Genomic DNA, 21,816 nt, shown 5'->3' on the forward strand with positions numbered 1-21,816 from the left:
ACTTCCCTTATCTAAATTACAAGGTCTTTCTCTGCATTCCATCCCGGCTGGCGTCTAGGTTCCATAACTATCTTGTTCACCCTTAACATTCTCAGATTTATACTTCTGCTAGAAAGGCACTTTCCATCTCAGGCTTTTGCAGCCATTTCTAAAAATCAGTTCTCAGCAGAAACAGAGACCCCATCTTCTTTTTCCTTCACAATACACCTGAACAGAAGCTTGGCTCTGGGGTGAAAGTCAATAGGGCAATCGTAAACACGATGTGGGGGTCTTGAGTCTTTCTGTTTTTGAAGATATTCTGGCAGTCTTGGTACAACACCGGCCACAGAACCTCAACAACTCCTGTAATAGACCCCTAACCTAAAACTGAGTTATTGAAGTCCTCAGATCGTGGTTTTAAGACTTCAAGGTACAGAGAATCCACCAGCAAATGACCCATGCCCCATGCTGCAGAGGAATGGGGAAATCCCCTCAGAGCCTGTCCCAATCTGCCCTGCGGGAAAATTCCTTTCTGACCCCAAATATGGCGATCAGCTAAACCCTGAGCATATACGCAAGATTCATCAGCCAGACACCTGGGAAAGAATTCTCTGTAGTAGCTCAGAACCCAACCCATCTAACATCCTATCAAGGCCATTGGGAATATTTACCGCTAGTAGTCAAAGATCAGTTAATTGCCAATCCCCTCCATAAACCTAGCAAACTCAGTCTTCAAGCCAGTTAGGCTTTTTGCCCCCACTGCTCCCTTTGGAAGGCTGTTCCAGAACTTCACTGCTCTGATGGTTAGAAACCTTCATCTAATTTCTTACTGGTGGCCAGTTTATATACATTTGTTCTTGTGTTCACATGACTGCTGAACTTAAATAATTCTCCTCCCTCCTTGATATTTATCCCTCTGATGTATTTATAGAGAGGAATCTTATCTCCCCTCAGCCATCTTTTGGTTAGGCTAAACAAGCCAACCTCTTTGAGTCTCCTCTCATGAGGCAGGTTTTTCATTCCATGGATCATCATAGTAGCTCTTCTCTGCATCTGTTCCAGATTGAATTAATCTTTTTTAAAATGGGAGACACAGTATTCCAGATGAGGTCTGACCAACGCCTTGTATAATGGTACTAACACCTCCCTATCTCTATTGGAAATACCTCACCTGATGCATCCTAAAATCGAATTAGTTTTTTTCACATTGGTGGCTCATAGCATCCTGTGATCAACCAATATGCCCAGGTCCTTCTCTTCCTCTGTCACTTCCAACTGATGTACCCTGAGTTTATAGCAAAAATTCTTTAGTCCCTAAATGCATGACCTTGCACTTTCCACTATTAAATTTCATCCTATTTTTATCACTCCAGTCTACAAGGTCATCCAGATCTTCTTGTACGATATTCCTGATCCTACTCTGTATTGGCTCTGTGTTTGTGTTATCCGCAAACTTTATTAGCACACTCCCACTTTTTGTGCCATGGTTAGTAATAAAAAGGTTAGATAAGATTAGTCCCAAAATCAATCCCTGAGTAACTCCACTAGAAACCTCCCTCCAACTTGACAATTCACCATGCAGCATGACCCGTTGTAGTCTCCCCTTTAACCAGTTCCTTATCCACTTCCTATTTTCATATTAATCCCATCTTTTCCAATTTAACTAATAATTCCTGATGTGGAACCATATCAAATGCCTTACTGAAATCTAGGTAAATTAGATGCACTGCATTCCCTTTGTCTAAAAAAATCTGTTATCTTCTCAGAGAAGGAGATCAGGTTGGCCTGGTAGTATCTACCTTTTGTAAAGCCATGTTGTTTTTTGTCCCACTTACTGTTAACTTAATTGTCCTTAACTACTTTCTCTTTCAAAATTTTTTCCAAGACCTTGCATACTACTGAGGTCAAAGTAACAAGCCTGTAGTTACCCGATCACTTTTTTCCCTTTCTTAAAAATAGGAAGTATGTTAGCAATTCTCCAGTCATACTATAAAACCTCTGAGTTTACAGATGCATTACAAATCCTTGGTAATGGGCATGTAATTTCATGTGCCAGTTCCTTTACTATTCTTGAATGGAGATTATCCGGCCCCCCCGATGTAGTCCCATTAAGCTGTTCAAGTTTGGCTTCTACCTCGGATGTGGTAATTTTTGCCTCCATATCCTTATTGCCATTAACCACCTTGCCGCTGTCCCTAAGCTCTTCATTAGCCTCATTAAAAACTGAGGCAAAGTATTTGTTTAGATATTGGGCCATGCCTAGATTATCCTTAACATTCACCCCATTCTCAGTGTTTAGCTGTCCCACTTCTTTTTGTTTTCTTCTTATTTGTATGGCTATATAACCTTTTACTATTGGTTTTAATTCCCTTTGCAGGGTCCAACTCTGCTTGGCTTTTGGCATTTCTCACTTTGTCTCTACATGTTCTGACCTCCAAGAGAGAACTTTCCTTGCTGATCCTTCCCATCTTCCACTCCTTGTAGGCTTTCTGCTTTTTCTTAATCACCTGTCTGAGATGCTTACTTTCTTGCTGTCTGTTACATCTACAGAGTCATTACTATCAAGCAAATTTGTAATCTCAGGGAATGGTGGTAATGTAGCGGTGGGAAATTTTGAAGAAAAAGACTCCTGTAGGTGTGGCCGTGGGGTTTTCCGTTTATTTCAAAGGGAGAATTTGAAGCATAAATCCTTTAAAGCGCCCATGGAGACTCAGTCATGGCAGTCTGTTCCTATTGTTATGAAGGAAATCAGGGTGTTCACTTTAAAAGTTCTGAATTTGGTTTATATTTGGTGTAACCACAATGGTATTAACGGAAAGCACGTTTGCTCACAGCTAGTGCTCTGCAGCTTTTGTAGTTAACATTTTGCCTTCTACTTGATGGTGTGTCAATGCATGCAATGGATTTACTTAGGCACTTAATTATCAGTGACAAACTATTTTGAGCTCAGACTTACATTTGCCTAATGTTATCAGTTAATAGCATGACCTAAGTAGAATTATTGTGATTGTTCTTTTGCACCAAGGAAAACATACTGTAACATTTAATTCTACAAGCTCTGAGTGTTGCCATGGAAGCCAAGGAATACAGCCATTCACTCCACTACCAACTTTACTAATGAATGGCTGGCACTTAAGTGTGGAGGTCTACAATGTTTTAAAATATTTCCCTCTTTATATGGAAAATGTTTGGGATCTAAAGGCATTGATTGTGTCTGTTACAAGAGTCTTGCATTGGTAAGGGAACTTGCATGGAAAAGAAAGTATGCTAAAAGCTATCAAACTTTATTTTTGGAGAGGAGAATCTTTTAAATTTTGATTAAAAAAAAAAAGTGAATATTTTTTTACCATATTGCAGCTCTTGTATTCCTGTTGTCATGAATCTTCATACCTCTACCTGTCAGCTTAGTGATAGTCCTTGTTGATGAGATTCGTCCTTGCCAAGGCTATTTCTAATATTCCAAACTTTTGGGCATCATAAAAAGCCTTCTATTTAAAAATAAAAAAGCTAGAGAAATGTTTTCTTCTTTTCTCCAGCATACGGAACTTCCCCCTAAAATTCCACAGGTCTGAGGCCCAGGACTTAGGTTCTGTACTCATGTGAACGACAGTAGGACGTGACCTTTAGGCTGGTAATTCTCCCTTTGACACTCTCCCACCTTATCCACCCCTCTCTCACACTGTAGCAGTGTTCTAAATTTCTAAATCATGGTAATATACAAAAAAGGGTGAACTGTTTAAGTGACAGGAGGCTGGAGTTACAGAAAACGGAGTGTGTCTGTCTAGAGGTTGAAGTGTTGCTGCTACACTTGTGTATGACGATTATTTCTGGCATATCCCCTATCAAAACTTGAGATTTTTTCTGAAGAAGAGACCAAAAACAAATGTAATTGGAGGAGAGGGAATAAGGAGGAGGCCAGAATGGCTCCAAATCTCCAAGGACTTTTATGACATGAATCTCAAAATACCAAGAGTAAATTGTGGATGCAGTTATACCAAAAGGAAGCAGAGTGCTTCTCAGCATTTAGAATTGACAAGGTTATTCATCTCAGTCGTTAGCATTTTCTAGTTGTTAGAGTCACATTTCAGTATATTAATCCTTCGTGTGTCGAGATTCATTCCTGTTATTTCCATTGTTTGTTTTATTAGCAGGGTTCCAGAGGGGTAGCCAGGTTAGTCTGTTTTCAGCACAACGGCGAGAGTCCTGGGGCACCTTAAAGACTAACACATTTATTTCGGCATAAGCCTTTGTGGGCAGAAACCCTCGAAGTGGGAAGTGGGTTTCTGCCCACAAAAGCTTATGCTGAAATAAATTCGTTAGTCTTTAAGGTGCCACAGGACTCTCGCTGTTTTGTTAGCAGAGTGATTAGTATTTGCACGAGGCCATGTTTGGTTTCTACAGGACCATATGTGACAGATTCTCATACTGTTGGCCATTTCTGTGACCTTGTTAACAGATTTCCCCCTGTATTTCCAGGCCTGCAGGTGGTCTCTATGGCATTGACAGTATGCCTGATCTACGTAAAAAGAAACCAGTTCCACTTGTCAGTGATTTGGTAAGACTTTTCTTTCTGTGAATATAATAATTGCGGTAGTCACTTTGTCTTGGGGTGCAATATTGTTTATTACATGAGTCAATTTGAGGTGTCCTATTAATTTAAATAAACTTTTGATGATTTAGTCAAATCGACGTTAGATTCCTGAGTAATTTTGATTGGAAAATCAATTAGTTGTTTACACAAAGCCCTCAGAATTATCTTTCCTCGTTAGTCTCTATGCCTAACGTTGACACTACTTACTGTGGGAGTTACTAGGAAGGTGGCTTGCTCTCTACCAACCTTTTCTGGAAACTGGACATCTGTTTCCTGGTATATTCCCAGTTTATTTCTTTAAGAATCTGATTTCTAATTCCAGATATTTTAGGCTTGCATTCCAGTAGTTATTTCATTATTGTACAGACAGTAGCCTTACTATGAGCAGAATGTATTGACTTTCATTTGTGCTTTGAAAAATCATAATGTTTTTGCGGAACGTTTGTTTCTTGTTGTTTGATTTATTTAAGGTGATTATTGAAAGGGGACTTTTTAAAGTATTTAATTCTTGTGCAACAATGCATTTGATCATTCTTAGACCCACAGAATTTTTTAATGTTTCTCTGTCTCCAAACTATGAGAAAAAATGAAAATGTCTGTACTGATGTTTCAGAAAATTACTAGCACTAAGAACATGTTAGAGAAAAATAGATCTGCCTACCATTGTCTGTGTGCAGGCATGGTCATACAACTTGAATGTTAAAAATTCTTCCCATCCCTGAGATCTATTCACAGACTTTTAAATGCTCCAATTAAAACTATACAAGCAGTGAGGCCAACTTGCTTTCCTGCACTGCTGGCATGTCAGATGAGTGTCACTTTTGCGGATGGTGTTGAATATTGTATCAGGTACAGCTAATACATTAGCATTTGGGAGAAGTTCTGTGTGACTAAAAAGGCTTAAGAAATCTCTAACCTACATACATTGATATGTAAAGATCGAGAATTTAGTTTGTACATCTGTCATCTGAAGCGTGCAAAACCTAGGAGAGTCTGTTTTACTAACCGCTTGTATCCCTGGAAACTTTGTAATAATAGAATTAACCTGTTACACTTCTTTTGTATGCTGTCACTCTCTCTCTACAGGCTATGGTAAGTGGAGCTAAAAAACAGCCACCAAGTTTTCTCCTAGAGTAAAGATTTTTTAATTTACTTCCCTTCTGGTGATTTTGCTTTTTATGTTGGGTTCCGCCATAACACAGTACATGCATATGTCACACTCTGGCCCACCACATCACTGACTGAATGAACCTTTTCAATCTCAATCAACATAAATCAGAGTAAGAGATGGCTTCTGAAAGGGTTTCCTGGCTTTATAAAAAACAGCAACATCTTCTCTCATTTCCTTATCTGTCTTCATTCAGCTGGAGTAGCTTGCTGGAGGACCTAATCTGCTTTCTAGCCTTTTACGTATTGGTTAAAGGCCAGTGGAAGGTGCTGAAAAAACAATTACCTAAGAAATTTAAGATTGCAGTCCCTCCATCGTTTGTAATGTGAAGGTAGCTACTTTGAGAAGAAGCGATGTTCATTCTATTCAGTGATGGCCATTGAATGTGACACACAGACGCATTCAAACGCATGCTGCCCTTCCAACTGCACAAAATCCTCCAAGATTTTAGTTTATCCTCCTCATTCTGATCCCATCCAGCCATCCCCATTTGGAGTTTTTTTATGTGACAAGGCTGCTAATTTGATGTCCTTTGTCTATGAGTGAGCTTGAATGGGAAGTTGGGGCATAAGTTTAGAACATTATATAAAGCTTGTCTGTTGCAAGGATGCAGGAGAGAGTTCCGTTTTCACCTACAGTTCATACAGGGGAAAATAGTAAAACTCACTCCAGAACAAAGTGGATTGGGCAGAAGGAAGCAAACTGTTAATAAGTTTTATGCATTTAAAGTACACACTCTGGCTTCTTCTGGGACAAGGAGATTCCCATTTAGAAAATGTAGCAGAGGGCTGTTGACTTCTGTAGACTTTCTGTTCTGTACCTCCACTGGTGACAACATCTTCCCTTTTGTGCATGCACAACTGTGTGACTTCCAGTGAATTTGTGTATACTTTTGCAATGAATAACAGACACTTTCCATTCTCAGTCACTGGTTCAGTCCCGGAAGGCTGGAATTACCTCTGCAATGGCCACTAGAACTTCTCTTAAGGATGAGGAGCTGGTAAGCAGAGTTTATTTGCTATGAGTCTTTACTAAACAAATTAATGTGAAGTTGGTTCTGTGAATATTCAGATTCTTCTTGGAGTATAGAGCAAGCACTGCAGGACTCAGACTAGGAGTATAAATGCAAAGCAGCCTATATTACTTTGGTTTTTAAAAAATGTGTGGCAAATATGATGCCCCAGATAAAACCTTAGAATAGCATATACGGGTCTGATTTATGAACTAATAAGATATGCTGAGTAGTACTTTCTCATGCAGTGTACTAATTACACACAAACCTGACTTCTTAGCTCTCTGAATGTCATTGTTTATTATTTATGTAACTTAACTGCAGAATTGATTTTGAGAGGGTGTTTTCTGCACATCATTTCTACGAGGTCCTGGGTTTAGCATGCTCAATATCTCAGTCATAGCTCCATCAGGCATCACATGACAAACTTGGATGATCTGATCTTGGCCTTTTCTCTTTTTATTAAAATATATATATATATATACATTCCCTAAAGCACACAGTCCCATCATCCCAGGATAAAACTCTCCTGCTAAGCAGTGCAGGTTAACAGCATCCCAGTCACAGACATTGATTCGTGTGTGATGTTGTATTTCAGAAATCTCATGTATATAAGAAGACCCTGCAAGCCTTAATTTACCCTATCTCCTGTACAACCCCTCACAATTTTGAGGTGTGGACAGCTACAACCCCTACGTATTGCTACGAGTGTGAAGGGCTCCTATGGGGCATTGCACGGCAGGGTATGCGCTGCACTGAATGTGGGGTCAAGTGTCACGAGAAGTGCCAAGACCTGCTCAATGCCGATTGCTTACAGAGTGAGTGATTTTTCATTCTCACAGTTTGATTGGGGGGATGGAGGGAGACTGGAGAGGAGCCATTTCCAAACAAGTTGTCTGTATGCTTTTCTAAACTGTGCACATATATGGGGCCTCTTAACAGACCGTTTGTTTAGATTCGTTCTATTCTTGCGATTGGTGAGTCTCTCAGCTTCTATTAAAATGGCTGCACACTTTCTGAAATAAATGAGATTTTGAAATTGTGCCCTACACTCACTACTGCTGTACTGTTACTGCCACCACCTTCTTGCAGATACTTTTCGTTTCCAGGAAGAGAGAACAATGGACTTGTGTTTAAGCACTGGACTGAAATACTTACTGTAAGTGAAGGTTGATGTCCTGGTTGTGCCACAGACTTCTTGATTGACCTTGAACAAGTTGTTTAAACTCTGTGCCTCAGTTCCCTCCTGCTGTGTGACTTTGAGCAAGTCAGCTCTCCTCTTTGAGCCTGTTTCACTCCACCCTTTGCTTACGTAGAGCATCAGCTATTCAGGGCAGGCGCTATCTGTCTGTGCACGTCGCAACGGGGCACTCATCCTAGTTGGAGCCTCTAGTGACAGCCTTCATACAAACAATATGTTTGAGATGCTGGTATCTTATAGGAATGAGGGTCATAGAAGTATCTAGATAGACAAATGGGGAGTATCCCATCTTGCTAGTGATGCGTCAGTTAATTTGATTATTTCTAGAGCACTGCAGAACTCCCTGAGACTTTTCAGACCTGTTAAAAGGACCCTGCTACAAGGAACTTGCATTATAAATTAGATATAATACAGGGAAAGAAGAAGTTAAAGGGCTCCAATGGAGAATGAACCTAATCAACAGAATTTTATTTGGTGTGCATTGAACTGTTCCAGATCGTTATTTTTATTATTATATGTAATTAGGCTCGGAAAGATTAGACTTTTATTGGTAAATGCCAATTTTCTCCATTCTCTCACAAACCAATGAAAACATATTTCCATTAATGATGATCAAAATTTACAAATAGTCAAAATAGGAAAAATGCTGCTTGAGAACTTTAGCATTAGAGTTTGACATAAGGATATTTACTTTGTGATGTTGGCAATTTGTGTTTTAACCTTTATAAAGCTTGAACTTTTTGAATCTGTGTCACTGTCATAAATAATCATCTAGCTCTCCTATTGTCTGAGCCCCTTCTAATTTACAACTGTGAAAATTTAAATGCTTAAAAATAAAAATGCTTAAAAATAAAAATGGATACTATCTGTCAAAATTATGAAAAAATAAAAATCGAATTTTGCCAAGCCTATATATAATTGTTTTTAATGTGATCTATAATTTAGAAGTATTAGGTCAGCCACAAAAGCAAAATATCTTTAAAAGGACATGGGATGAAAGTTTCTCTGATATCTCAACTCCTGAGTTGGAATATCTGTCCCTGTGGCAGGAGTGTTTATGTTCACTCTGGGTTTTCAGGATGAGGTTTTATTTTGTTTCTGCAGTTTACCAAAAATTGTTTGTTGTGCAGATGGTCTTCACTGTTGAGATGAAGAGCCGTTGAAATCCTTGCACATTAGCCATTGTTAAAACATGCACCTGGAGATAACTAAAGTGCTTATACATGGTACTGTGACTTTTTTTATAATGTGGTGTCAGTAAAAAGTTTGAACTCTAAGGAGAGCCAACAGGTTTGTAGTAACCAAAAAAGATGAAATAAAGGACCTCATTAAGATGTGGAAATTTGAGGATAATGGGAATAAAATCAGCATTTAAGAAAGGGCTAGGTATGAAGGGAATGCAGCGGAAACTTCATGAAAAGGGTAATTCACGTGTGGAATAGAAGCGGCAATTGGGAATGTGTTTTAAAAACTTGTTATCCATAGACTTGAATTTTAGAAATGGAGAACAAATGAAAGAGAGAGAGAGAGACCTGTGTGAATCTGGAGTTGTCACATGGCTACCTTGTGTCAAAATCTAAGGCTATGTCTACACTGTCCTGCAGTTGGGATTGTGAGGGTATGAATAGCAGTGCGCATTGAAGTGCTTCACTGTACCTCCCCCATGTGGATGCTGCAGGCGCAAACTAAAATGTTCCTAGTTTGCATTAATGTAATCCTGTTTGAAGAGGACTACGTTAACATGAACGAGGAACCCTTTAGTTTGCGTCCTCGGTATCCATACAAGGGTGTTCCAGTACATTACTTTGGTTTGCAGTGGTATTCACATTCCTCTAGTTGGAACTGTAAGGTAGTGTAGACAAGCCCCAAGTGAGTGATACTTCAGTAAATGGCATTTTGGGGACAGTAGTGACCAAGTGCAGTGAGCCAGAGATTGGAGAACCTTTAGGTGGGGGTAAAGTTACCTTGTTTAGCAAGAAGAGGTGTGGAGAGTTCATGTGGTCTATGGATTTAGTTCAAAGGTGCTCAGCAGCCCAGTAGCAGAGGGAAACTGATGCAACAGGATAGACATAATTAACGGGCTAGCCAGAGTATGGAAGTGGTAATTCCTGTGTTGTGATGCTGAGGATAGGAGGGTAGTTGAAGGTGGAAACCATAGTATCCAGAAGAGGAGGGGACAGAGACAGAAGGAGATGCAGAGAAATTGGAGTAGTGGTGATGGATCATAATGGTTTGGTGAATGGATGGGATAAGCACACAAATATTATGTCTGAAAAAATCTATGAAAAGGCTTTCCTGTGAGTTTTCCAGTATCCTCTGCTTTTGGCCAAATTGGTGGTAGCATTTCTGTATTTTCACTTCCTAGCTGAAGCTTGCAAAGGAAGGAGGAGGTGGAAAAAATATATATCTTCAACCCTTAGAAAGGGTATAGGTTGCATTTGAGGAATGAGCAAAGGTCCCAGCTGGTTCATTCATCTCTAATCATAATAGTGATTCTTGGAGGAAAAGCAAGAATTGAGATGAAATAGATCTGAGACTTTGAACTTTCTCTACTATATTAAGCTCAGAGGTGTGGGGCTTTCTTTTAGCAGGAATGCTTATTTTGATAGTTTGAGAGCACGCTCTCCGAATGTAGTTTCATTTAAGTCCACATAAGTCTATAGGGTAAAGTTATACAAGTAAAATGAATTTGCAGTGAGCATGAAATGAATACCATTCTTTGGATGCTACTTTGAAATTTTGGGTAGCCATCTGAGGTTTTGTTCTTTTGAGTCAGGAACTCCTGTACTTGCTGAATGAAGTAAGACTATCAGACATATTGTACTGACACTCAGAAACCAGAAAGATACTAAGCTTCTGTGGAGCCCTGGGTTCAAATTTGGATTAAAACTGATGTGAGAGGAGTCTGATTTTAGTTTAATCCTAGTGGGGATACATAACAAGCTCTGCATAATTTCCACCTTTCTAATCTAAACTTAATCTAGTTTTTGTTGGTTATATTATGGTAGTGCTCAGGGCCTCAGTTAGGATTGGAGCCTCATTGTGTTCACTATACAACCACTGGTAGAAATAGTGCCTGAATTGAAGATTTTATTACCTCAGAAGACACGTGACATACAAAAGATGGAGAGGGTAAATACCAAAATACATAGTTTTATCTACAGTTAACTTTTCAACAAATATTTTTTGCAGTTTATCCATAGTAGATTGGCTAATTCCTTGTAGGCATCATGGAAAGCAAGGGTAGCATTTTTTTATGGCTCTCTTCATGAAGGACATTCCACGGATAGGGGATGTAATGGAAGAAGGCATGTAGATGTTTGAGGGATAATCTGTCTAGATTCTTATATAGCAGTCATCAGTGTAGCATCTGCATAGCTAGCATTGACACCAATCACTTGTTTCCAAGGAATACAAAATTCCAAGTTCTCTCTTCTACAGGTTTTTGTAATAAGCCTGTTGCTGTGATATGAGTGTTAACATACTCTTAACTTGATTGGTGAAGCAAGTGAAAACAGATATTATAAGGATAACGGAAACATGGTTGAATAGTAGTCAAGACTAGAGTACAGATATTGATGGGTATGTGCTGTTTAGGAAAGACGAGAAATAAAGGCAAAGGTGGTGGAGTAGTGTTGTATATCATTGATGAAGTAGACTGTAAAGAAATTAGAAGTGATGCAATGGATAAGACAGAGTCTGTCTGGGCAAAAATCCCATTGGGGAAGAAAACTGCTAGAGCTTCCCCTGGGATAGTGCTTAGGGTGTGCTACAGACCACCAGGATCTGATTTGGATATGGATAGAGACCTCCTTAATGTTTTTAACGAAGTAAATGCTACTGAGAATTGTATGATTATGGGAGATTTTAATTTCCCAGATATAGACTGGAAGATTAGTGCTAGTAATAATAGGACTCAGATTTTCCTGGATGTGATAGCTGACAGATTCCTTCATCAAATCGTTGCTGAACCAACAAGAGGGGATGCCATTTTAGATTTAATATTGCTGAGTTAGTGAGGATCTTGTAGGAGAACTGGTTTAGGGGACAACCTTGGTTCAAGTGACCATGAGCTAATTCAGTTCAACCTAAATTGAAGGATAAACAAAAATAGATCTGTGACTAGGGTCTTTGATTTCAAAAGAGCTAAATTTAATAAGCTAAGGAAATTAGTTAGGGAAGTAGACTGGACTGAAAAACTCATGGATCTAAAGGAGGAAGAGGCTTAAAATTAGTTCCTGCAACTTTGTCTTGAAGTATCTGAAGCCTGCATCCCAAGGAAGGGGAAAAAATTCATAGGCAAGAGATGTACAGACAAAGCTGGATGAGTAAGCATCTCAGACAGGTCATTAAGAGAAAGCAGAAAGCCTACAAAGAGTGGAAGATGGGTGGGATCAGCAAGGAAAGATATCTCTTGGAAGTCAGAACATGTAGAGACAAAGTGAGAAATGCCAAAAGCCAAGTAGAGTTGGACCTTGCAAAGGGAATTAAAAGCAATAGTAAAAGGTTTTATAGCCCTATAAACAGGAAGAAAACCAAGAAAGAGGAAGTGGGACCGCTAAGCACTGAGGATGGGGCGGAGGTTAAGGATAATCTAGGCATGGCCCAATATCTAAACAAATACTTCTACTTCGAGTGATTGCTTATATCCATTCCAATATAGGTGAGTGCATGCCACCGTGCACTGGTTCCCGGAACTTTTTTCCCCTTAGCAGATCCCTTAGGGTCAGCTTAGGCATCCTCTGGAGTACGTGCTCATGCCGCGGTATATGAGGCACCACCGACCCTGCGGGCTCTCAGTTCCTTCTTTCCACCCGTGACGGTTGCTGGAACATCTTGCCTCTTGCCTTTTAGCAAGTAGCATCCCCTTACGGACTTTAATCATTGTGAGTAGTTGAGTAGTTAGAGTTAAGAGTTGTTAAGTAAATAATTAGAATTAGAATAGAAAGCGCCCTTAGGGGCTTAGGGCATGCTTCCCTGGTTTTAAATCTTGTGCTGCTTGCGGCAAGCCTCTGCTTGTAAGCAACCCCCACGATCGCTGCCTCAAATGCGTGAGGGAGCAGCATTGTAAAATTTGCAAGGCCTTCAAGCCGCGGACTCAAAAAGAATGAGATATCCGGCTGAAGGCTATTTTGATGGAAGCGGCGCTCCGCCTGGACTCTGAACCGGTGCGTTCCCCCGCGGCACCGAGCATCTCCTCGGTGCGGAGCGCTCCACCGGCACCGGAGCCGACCCATTGCCGCCAGTCTCCAGTGTCCAAGAAACAAAAACGCCAGGGCACCGAGTGCCAGAGCTCCCCCGCACCATCTGCATGGCCGGGGCCGAGCCAGGAGATGCACCATCCACAGCCTGTTAAGTCTGCTCCGGCACCTGCATCTCCACGCAGGGAGCCTCCCCCGACTCCTGGGGGTGGGGGAGCGCCCTTGCAAGGACCGTCGACGTTGGAGGCGTTCCATGTGGCACGCACCTTAATGGCCATGCCCACGTCTCCCCCCCCTCGGCCGAGGGCGCAGGGACCAGCGTCCAGGGGTAAACCTGTGCTGGGTGCTTCCAGTGGATGGTCGAGACCCCCGTAAGGGGTGAAGTCTCCCTCCAGATGGCCAGAGAGCGCAGAGCGTGGAGGCTCACCTCACAGCTCTGACCACGAGTCGTCGAGCTCCTCCTCCCCACGGCACCGAGGACAGTCCGTGGCACCGGAGGCATCGCGTTCGAGGTGGCGTCGCTCCAGGTCCGCCTCGTGCAGTGCGCGCAGCTCCCGCGCTCCGGCACCGAGCCCTTTGCCAACACGGCACCGGTCCCAATCCCTGGCGCGGAGTCCAGCGCGGATCCTGGTGCCGAAGGACCTGGCCCCGAGATTACCAGCCACCTCAACACGTCGCCGATCGCAGTCCTCAGAGTCGGGCTCGGCACTGAGGCTGGAAGTCCTCAGTGCTGAGACAAAGGTCCCCTTCCTCCAGCTCATTGAGCCGCGCATCCACCCATCGGCACTGACGGTCCTCAACCTCGTCGGGGTCGTCAAGAGGCCAGTCCCCAGCGAAGTCGAGCAGAAGCCGCAGACACCGTCAGCACCGCTCCAGTGGCTCTGGGTCCCGCAAGGGCAAGTCCCGCCATGACGCCCCGCAGCCAGCGCTGATGCCGGCACCGGGGTGGCCACAAGGGCCCTGGCAGTGGCCTTACTGGGGCCCATGGGGGGTGCAGATGAGGCAGGTCACTGTATCTGTCCCATCTTCAGTGGCATAGCCGGTGCGCCCGTCACCTCCATCGAGCCAACAGGCTAGGGGCCATTCCTTGGAGGAGGAATCGGACCCTGAGGAGGGACCCTCCACGGGGCCCCTTCCACAATTCTTCTCCTGATGAGGCGGCCACCAGAGACCTCCCTGACTTCAGGGCCCACCAGGAGCTCCTTAAAAGGGTGGCCAATAACTTGAACATTGAACTTAAGGAGCTCTCTGAGGAGGAGGATCCCCTCTTTGGGGTGGTAGGGTCAATGGGACCATCAAGAGTGGCCCTACCTGTCCATGAGAGAGTCCTTAAACTGGCCAAGGCTCTCTGGCAAACCCCTGCCTCGGTTGCCCCCACCTCTAAAGGAGCTGAGAAAAAATACTATATGCCAGCAGAGGGGTTTGAATTCTTGTACACCCACCCAGCTCCGGGGACCCTGGTGGTTGATGCTGCTAACTGAAGAGACAGGTAAGGTGGCCCGGGCACCACGCCTAAGAACAAGGACAATAAAAAACTTGACTAGTTCGGCCGCAAAGTCTACTCCACCGGGGCCCTACAACTGAGGATAGCGAACCATCAGGCCCTCCTAGGTCAATACAACTTGAACCTATGGAGCTCTGTGAGGCAGTTCGCAGAGGGATTGCCCCAGGACCGGGGCGGACTTTGCCACAGTCCTGGAGGAGGGCGTCACAGTGGCAGGGGCGGCGTTCAATCCGCCAGTGACGCTGCGGACACCGCGAGCAGAGCCATGGCCTCTGCGATAGCCATGTGGCGGTGTTCATGGCTGCAGTCATCCGGGCTGTCCCAGGAGGTGCAGCAATCTATCCAGGACCTGCCCTTCGACGGGGCAGGCCTATTCTCGGACAAAACAGACGAGAAGCTGCATGCTCTAAAGGACTCGCGAGCTACACTTCGGTCCTTGGGACTTTACACCCCCCAGGCCTCAAAGCGTCAGTCTTGGCCGCAGTCCCAACGCCAGGCCCAGCCGCCCCCTAGGCCATCGCCTAGACCCTCTCAGCCCCATTGGGGCTGAGACAGGAGCAGGGGGTTCGGACGCCGCAACTGCTCCAGATCATCCACGGCCTCCCAGCAAGGGCCGTCTAGGGGGCCTAACTCAAAGAAACAATTTTGATGGTGTGCCCGAGGGTGGCACCGATACCTCCCTCTTGGATCCACATTCCCCATTTATGCAAAGGCTCAGACCCTACTACACTGAGTGGCAGAATATCACATCAGACCATTGGGTCCTCGGCATAGTTCACAGGGGATACGCCCTTCAGTTTACGGCTTTCCTCCCGGACTCCCTCCCCTGCTTCGTCCCTCTTCAGGGACCCCTCTCACGAGCAACTCCTTTCGCAGGAGGTGAATTCCCTCCTCCTCCTTGGGGCTGTGGAAGCGGTTCCTCCGCAAGAAATAGGGAGGGGATTCTACTCCAGGTATTTTCTCATCCCCAAAGCAAAAGGGGGCCTGAGACCCATATTAGACCTCCGCCAACTGAACAAGTTTATCAGGCGTCTCAGGTTTCCCATGGTCTCCCTAGCCTCTATTATCCCTGCTCTGGATCCAGGAGATTGGTATGCCACTCTCGACCTGAAGGATGAGTACTTTCACATTTCCATCCTTCCCAGCCATAGGCACTTCCTCAGGTTTATGGTAGCTGGCTACCATTACCAATTCTCGGCCCTGCCATTTGGCCTCTCATCCGCCCCCAGGGTCTTCACGAAGTGCATGGCGGTGGTGGAGGCCCACTTGCGCCTCAGAGGGGTGCAGCTCTTCTCCTACCTCGATGACAGGCTGATCAGGGGCAGGTCCAGGGCCCACGTTCGGAACAGCCTATCCCTCACCTGAGCGACATGCACCAGACTGGGGCTACTCATAAACGAGCAGAAGTCCACTCTCCCCCCGCTGCAGTACATAGACTTCACCCTCCGTCCTCGCTGTCGGAGGCGGCAGAAAGAAAGGACTGAGGGCCCGCAGGGTCGCCGGTGCCTCATATACTGTGGCATGAACATGGTACTCCAGGGGGCGCCTAAGCCGACCCTATGGGGTCTGCCAAGGGGCAGAAAGTTCTGGGAACCAGTGCATGGTGGCTTGCACTCACCTATATTGGAATGGATGTGAGCAACACATCTCGAAGAACAACAGTTACTGGTAAGTAACCCTGTTTTTGCCTCAGTTTTTAATGAGGCTAATGAAGAGCTTAGGGATAGTGCCAGGGGGGCTAATGGATTTGAGGAGGTAGAAATTACCATAGGAGGTGAAATTACCACATCCAAGGTAGAAGCCAAACTCGAACTGCTTAATGGGACTAAACCAGGGGGCCTGGATAATCGCCATCCCAAGGATATTCTAGGAACTGGCACATAATATTGCAAGCCTTATAGCCAGGATTTTTAATGAATCTGTAAACTCAGATCATATGTATCATATAACTGGAGAATTGCTAACATAGTTCCTGTTTTTAAGAAAGGGAAAAAAAGAATCCAGGTAATTACAGACCTGTTAGTTTGACCTCAGTAGCATGGAAGGTGTTGGAAAAAAATTTGAAAGAAAAAGTAGTTTGAGGTTAACGGTAATTGGGACAAAATACAACTTGGCTTTACAAAAGGTAGATCGTGCCAGACCAACCTGATCTCCTTTTCTGAGAAGATAACAGATTTTTTAGACAAAGGGAATGCAGTGGTTCTAATTTACCTATATTTCAGTAAGTCATTTGATACGGTTCCACATGGGGAATTATTAGTTAAATTGGAAAAGATGGGGGGATTAATATAAAAATTAGAAGGTGGATAAGGAACTGCTTAAAGGCGAAACTATAATGCATCATACTGAAAGGTGAACTGTCAGGCTGGAGGGAGGTTACTAGTGGAGTTCCTCAGGGTTCAGTCTTGAGACCAATCATAGTTAACCTTTTTATTACTGACCTTGGCACAAAAAGTGGGAGTGTGCTAATAAAGTTTGTGAGTGATACAAGGTTGGGAGGTATTGCTAATACAGAGAAAGACAGGGATATCATACAAGAAGATCTGGATGACCTTGTAAACTGAAGTAACAGAACTAGGAAGAAATTTAATAGTGGAAAGTGCAAGCTCATGCACTTAACTACTAATAACAAGAACTTTTATTGTAAGCTGGGGACACATCAGTTTGAAGTGACAGAGGAGAAGGGACACATCAGTTTGAAGTGACAGAGGAGAAGGACCTGGGCATATTGGTTGATCACAGGATGACTATGAGCCGCCAATGTGATGTGGCCATGAAGAAAGCTAATTCGATCTTAGGATACATCAGATGAGGTATTTCTAATAGAAATAGGGAGGTGTTAGTACCGTTATACAAGGCGTTGGTCTGGTCAGATCTCATCTGGAATACTTTGTGGAGTTGTGGTCTCCCATGTTTAAGAAAGATTAATTCAAACTTGAATAGGTGCAGAGAAGGGCTACTAGAATGAATCAAGGAATGGAAAACCTGCCTTTTGAGAGGAGACTCAAAGATCCTGTCTTGTTTAACCTAACCAAAAGAAGGCTGAGGGGAGATATGATTGCTCTGTATAAACACATGAGAGGGATAAATACCAGGGAGGGAGAGAAGTTATTTGAATTCAGCACTAATATGGACACAACAACAAATGGATATAAACTGGCCATCAGGAAGCTTAGATTTGAAATTAGACAGTTTCTAGCCATCAGTGGAGTGAAGTTCTGGAACAGCCTTCTAAAGGGAGTAGTAGAGGCAAGAAACCTAGCTGGCTTCAAGACTGAGCTTGGTAAGTTTATGGAAGGGATGGTATGATGGGACAGCTTAATTTGGCAATTGACTGATCTTAGATTACTAGTGGTAAATGTGCCCAATGGTCTGTGAAGGGATGTTAGATGGGGTGGGTTTTGAGTTACTACAGAGAATTCTTTCTGGGTGACTGGCTGGTGAGTCTTGCCCACATGCTCAGGGTTTAACTGGTTGCCATATTTGGGGTTGGGAAGGAATTTTCCCTCAGGGCCTATGCCTTCCTCTGTAGCATGGGCACGAGACACTTGCTGGTGGATTTTCTGTACCTTCAAGTCTTTAAACCATTATTTGAGGACTTCAGTAACTCAGTTTTAGGTTAGGGGTCTATTACAGGAATGGGCAGGTGAAGTTCTGTGGCTTGCCTTGTGCAGGAGGTCAGACGAGATGCCACAAGGTACCGTTATGATCCTTATAGTCTGAGTCTATATTTACATAAGAATATAAATAATTAGTCAAGAGAAGATGTTCTCTCTCACCTCCTCCTACTGCCATTTTTGGATGTGCTTGAAGTTTTTCCATTAGTACTCCTACTCTTCCTTCCTTTCTTTTTATCCTCGATCTGTTCACATCAAGTTATTGTTGGAATCCCTGCTGACGGAAAGCTGCTGGAAAGAGATGGCTTTTATCACTTGCTGGGAACATGGCATCAGCGTTGTTAATTGTAGTAGTGCCCAAAGGATCCCAAAACCCCAGTTATATTTGTGGGAGTAGCTGGAAAATGGCTGATATAATTGGGGGAGTGAAGGTTGGGGAAGAGTGGCTGTGACGCTAAGAAAGGAGGGCAAAGAAGTAGTGGGAGCAGAGTTTTGAAGAGCTTTCAGAGTGTGGATGTTGTGATGGTAAGATCCTCATTGAAGGAAGTTGCACACCCATTGAGAGCCACTGAGAAGGCCCACAGTCTTACTCCTGTGTCTGATTTTTCATGCTATCAATTCCATCCTGCCTGATGATTACAGCTGTTGTGGCAAGTCTTGGAGAGAGAAATTGTCCCTGAGATAGCGAGGGCTCAGTCCTTTGAGGGTCTTGAAAATGAAGAATCAAGGTCTTAAACTCAATCTGGTCTTGAACAGGAAAGCAATGTGGCATGCATGATACAGGTGTCATGTGTTCTTGTTGGTCTGTGCTACTCAGAAGACAGGCCACTGCGTATTAGACCAACTGGAGCTTCCCTCATTGCAATGTATTGCAGTCATCAACTCGGAGCTAATGACGCATGGATTGCTTCGGCTTTGTTGGCATCTGGCAAGAAAAGGGTACAGCTTCCAGGCCAGCTGTAAGCAATAGCAAGTATTTCTGACTTCTGATGCCATTTGGTCTCCTGGAGCTTAATCGTAGAAAATTAGTGTTGGAAAGGACCTCAAGAGATCATTTAGTTCAATCCCCTGCTCGAAGCACGACCCTCTCCAACTAAATCATCCCAGCCAGGGCTTTGTCAAGCCACCATTTAGAACAGCCTAACTCCATCCCCCCTAGAACCCTCCTTCAGGTAGTTGAAGGCTGCTGTCAAATCCCCCCTCATTCTTCTCTTCTGCAGACTAAACAAGCCCAGTTCCCTCAGTCTCCCCTCATAAATCATGTGCTCCAGCCCCCTAATCATCTTCATTGCCCTCTGATTGACTCTTTCCAATTTGCCCACATCCTTCCTGTAATGGGGGACCCAAAGCTAGACACAGTACTCCAGATGTAGCCTCACCATTGTCGAATAGAGGGGAATAATCACTTCTCTCTATCTGCTGGCAGTGCTCCTACTAATGCAGCCCAATGTGCTATTAGCCTTCTTGACAACCAGGGCACACTGCTGACTCATATCCAGCTTCTTATCCACTATAACCCCAGGTCCTTTTCTGAAGAACTGATGCTTTGCCAGTTGGTCCCCAGTCTGTAGCAGTGCATGGGATTCTTCTGTCCTAAGTGCAGGACTCTGCACTTGTCCTTGTTAAACTTCATCAGATTTCTTTTGGCCCATTCCTCCAATTTGTCTAGGTCACTCTGTATCCTATCCCTACCCTCCAACATATCTACTACTCCTCCCATCTTAGTATCATCTGCAAACTTGGTGAGGATGCAATCCACCCCATCATCCAGATCATTAATGAAGATGTTGAACAAAATTGGCCCCAGGACAGACTCCATGAGCACTCCACTTGATACTTGCTGCCAATTAGACATCAAGGCATTGGTCGCTACCTGTTGAGCCCGATGATTTAGCTAGCTTTCTCTCCACCTTTTAATCCATTCATCCAACCCATACTTCTTTAACTTGCTGGCAAGTCCATATGAAAAGCTTTGCTAAAGTCAAGATACATCATGTCCACCTCTTTCTGCACATCCAAAGAGTCAGTCATCTCATCATAAAAGGTTCACTTTAAAGTACTTCAGATAATTTTTGATTCAAGACTAGAAGCCAATAACATTTTTTGTGAATAGGAAATTTATTAGACTCGGAACAACCCCAGAAACTGGCTTTGAAACTGGATTGTCCAGTGTGACGGATAAGTTTGCAGTTATGATAAATATTTCATTTTCCATTCTGTGCAATGATTAAAGCTCTAGAATGGTGAAGCACTCGTTTGCTCCCAATATTCTGTTTTTGAAAATATTTGCACAGAATGAATAAGAATATTGTTGCTTTAAATTTGAATGTCTATTTTAAGTTCTAAGAACGAATAATATCCAAGCATTCTCCTCCTACTGAACAGCTGTCTTCTACCCAACCAATACTGCAGTCTAGATTTTTCCTATTAAACTGCCAGTGCTATGATGTTATGCTTTGCTAATAGTTGTGATGACCCTGGCTCCCGTGTATTTTGGTTTCCCTCTGCATCTGCTCACAGATTGACCCATACCATGACTAATTTCTAGAGAGAGCGTGGGGGAAGTCCAAAACTATTTATAGGGCACTGAGCATCTGAAGCTCGTGTATGTTCTTCAGGTCTTTGTACTCTGTCACTGCAGTCATTCATTGGAAGAGAGTTTATTCTTATACAGCCAAACTTTTAAACTAACTTAATACAGCCTTCAAGAAACTAGCTCATGTTTACTCCTGGATGATGTAATTTGAAACCACTCGCCATCTTCATAGACATCATGTGTTTTGGATTTGTAATGGTACCGTTACAAGATAGCACTTCGGGAGGAGACGAGAGGTGCTTGGGGATTACAGTAACACTTTGGGGGTTACCCAAGGGGTACAGGGTTTATCACTACTGCCTGCTTGCAGCACAAGGGAGCCTTGTCTGTGCCGCCTGGAGGAAACTCACCAAAAGATATTGGCTGCTGACCACCCGGGTGCTCACTCTGGGCTTCACAAGTTTGGCTCTCTTTTTCTGCAGGCAAGCAATTTACACAACCCAGCCCCCAAGCTCCCTGAGATGAGTCCTTGGGGCAGAGCAGAGAACCTGTGGCTAAATCGATAGAGATAAATTAGCCCCCAGAGTTCTCCTTTGAGCCTGGGGCAGAGGTCCCTCCCACCTGTCTGTACACTCACTCTGTTATACTTGAGTGCTCAGTCCCTAGACTTCTGGACAGCTGCAATGCATGCAGATTCTCTGCCTCTATGGAGACAGCAATCCACAGTTCACTAGCTTCACCTCAGTCCAGCACTCTCCTTAACAGATAGAACTTCGTCATGTCTGTAGTAAAACCAAATAGTTTATTTGACAAAACTGAAGCAAAAGATTTTTCTAGATCAAACAGAAGCCAATATAAGAATTGGAAACGTATGCTTACAGATTGCGTTTGATATTTTTCCTTTATCTAGAGCCTATACTTTCCTGTATAATAAGGTATTTCTCACCCAATGGTCAGTCCATATCACGTTTGTCCAGTTGAGAGAGCTGGGATCCACTTTTGATGAG

General features: G+C 43.5%; 1 protein-coding gene across 4 annotated transcripts in view; it reads left to right on the forward strand.

Annotated features, from left to right (window-relative positions):
• The window catches only part of UNC13B (unc-13 homolog B), a 410,138-nt gene that overhangs the window by 249,353 nt on the left and 138,969 nt on the right, over positions 1–21,816 (forward strand). For all 4 annotated transcript variants that reach the window (XM_067543563.1, XM_067543564.1, XM_067543562.1 and 1 more), the window contains 3 exons: positions 4,456–4,534; positions 6,664–6,738; positions 7,349–7,568. In XM_067543563.1, coding sequence (XP_067399664.1) covers positions 4,456–4,534; positions 6,664–6,738; positions 7,349–7,568 — 374 coding nt within the window. The remainder of the gene's footprint in view (positions 1–4,455; positions 4,535–6,663; positions 6,739–7,348; positions 7,569–21,816) is intronic.

This window comes from Emydura macquarii, unplaced genomic scaffold (assembly GCF_026122565.2).
Source record: "Emydura macquarii macquarii isolate MOO-44397 ecotype Brisbane River unplaced genomic scaffold, CSIRO-AGI_Emac_v2 contig_915, whole genome shotgun sequence".
NCBI lineage: Eukaryota > Metazoa > Chordata > Testudines > Chelidae > Emydura > Emydura macquarii.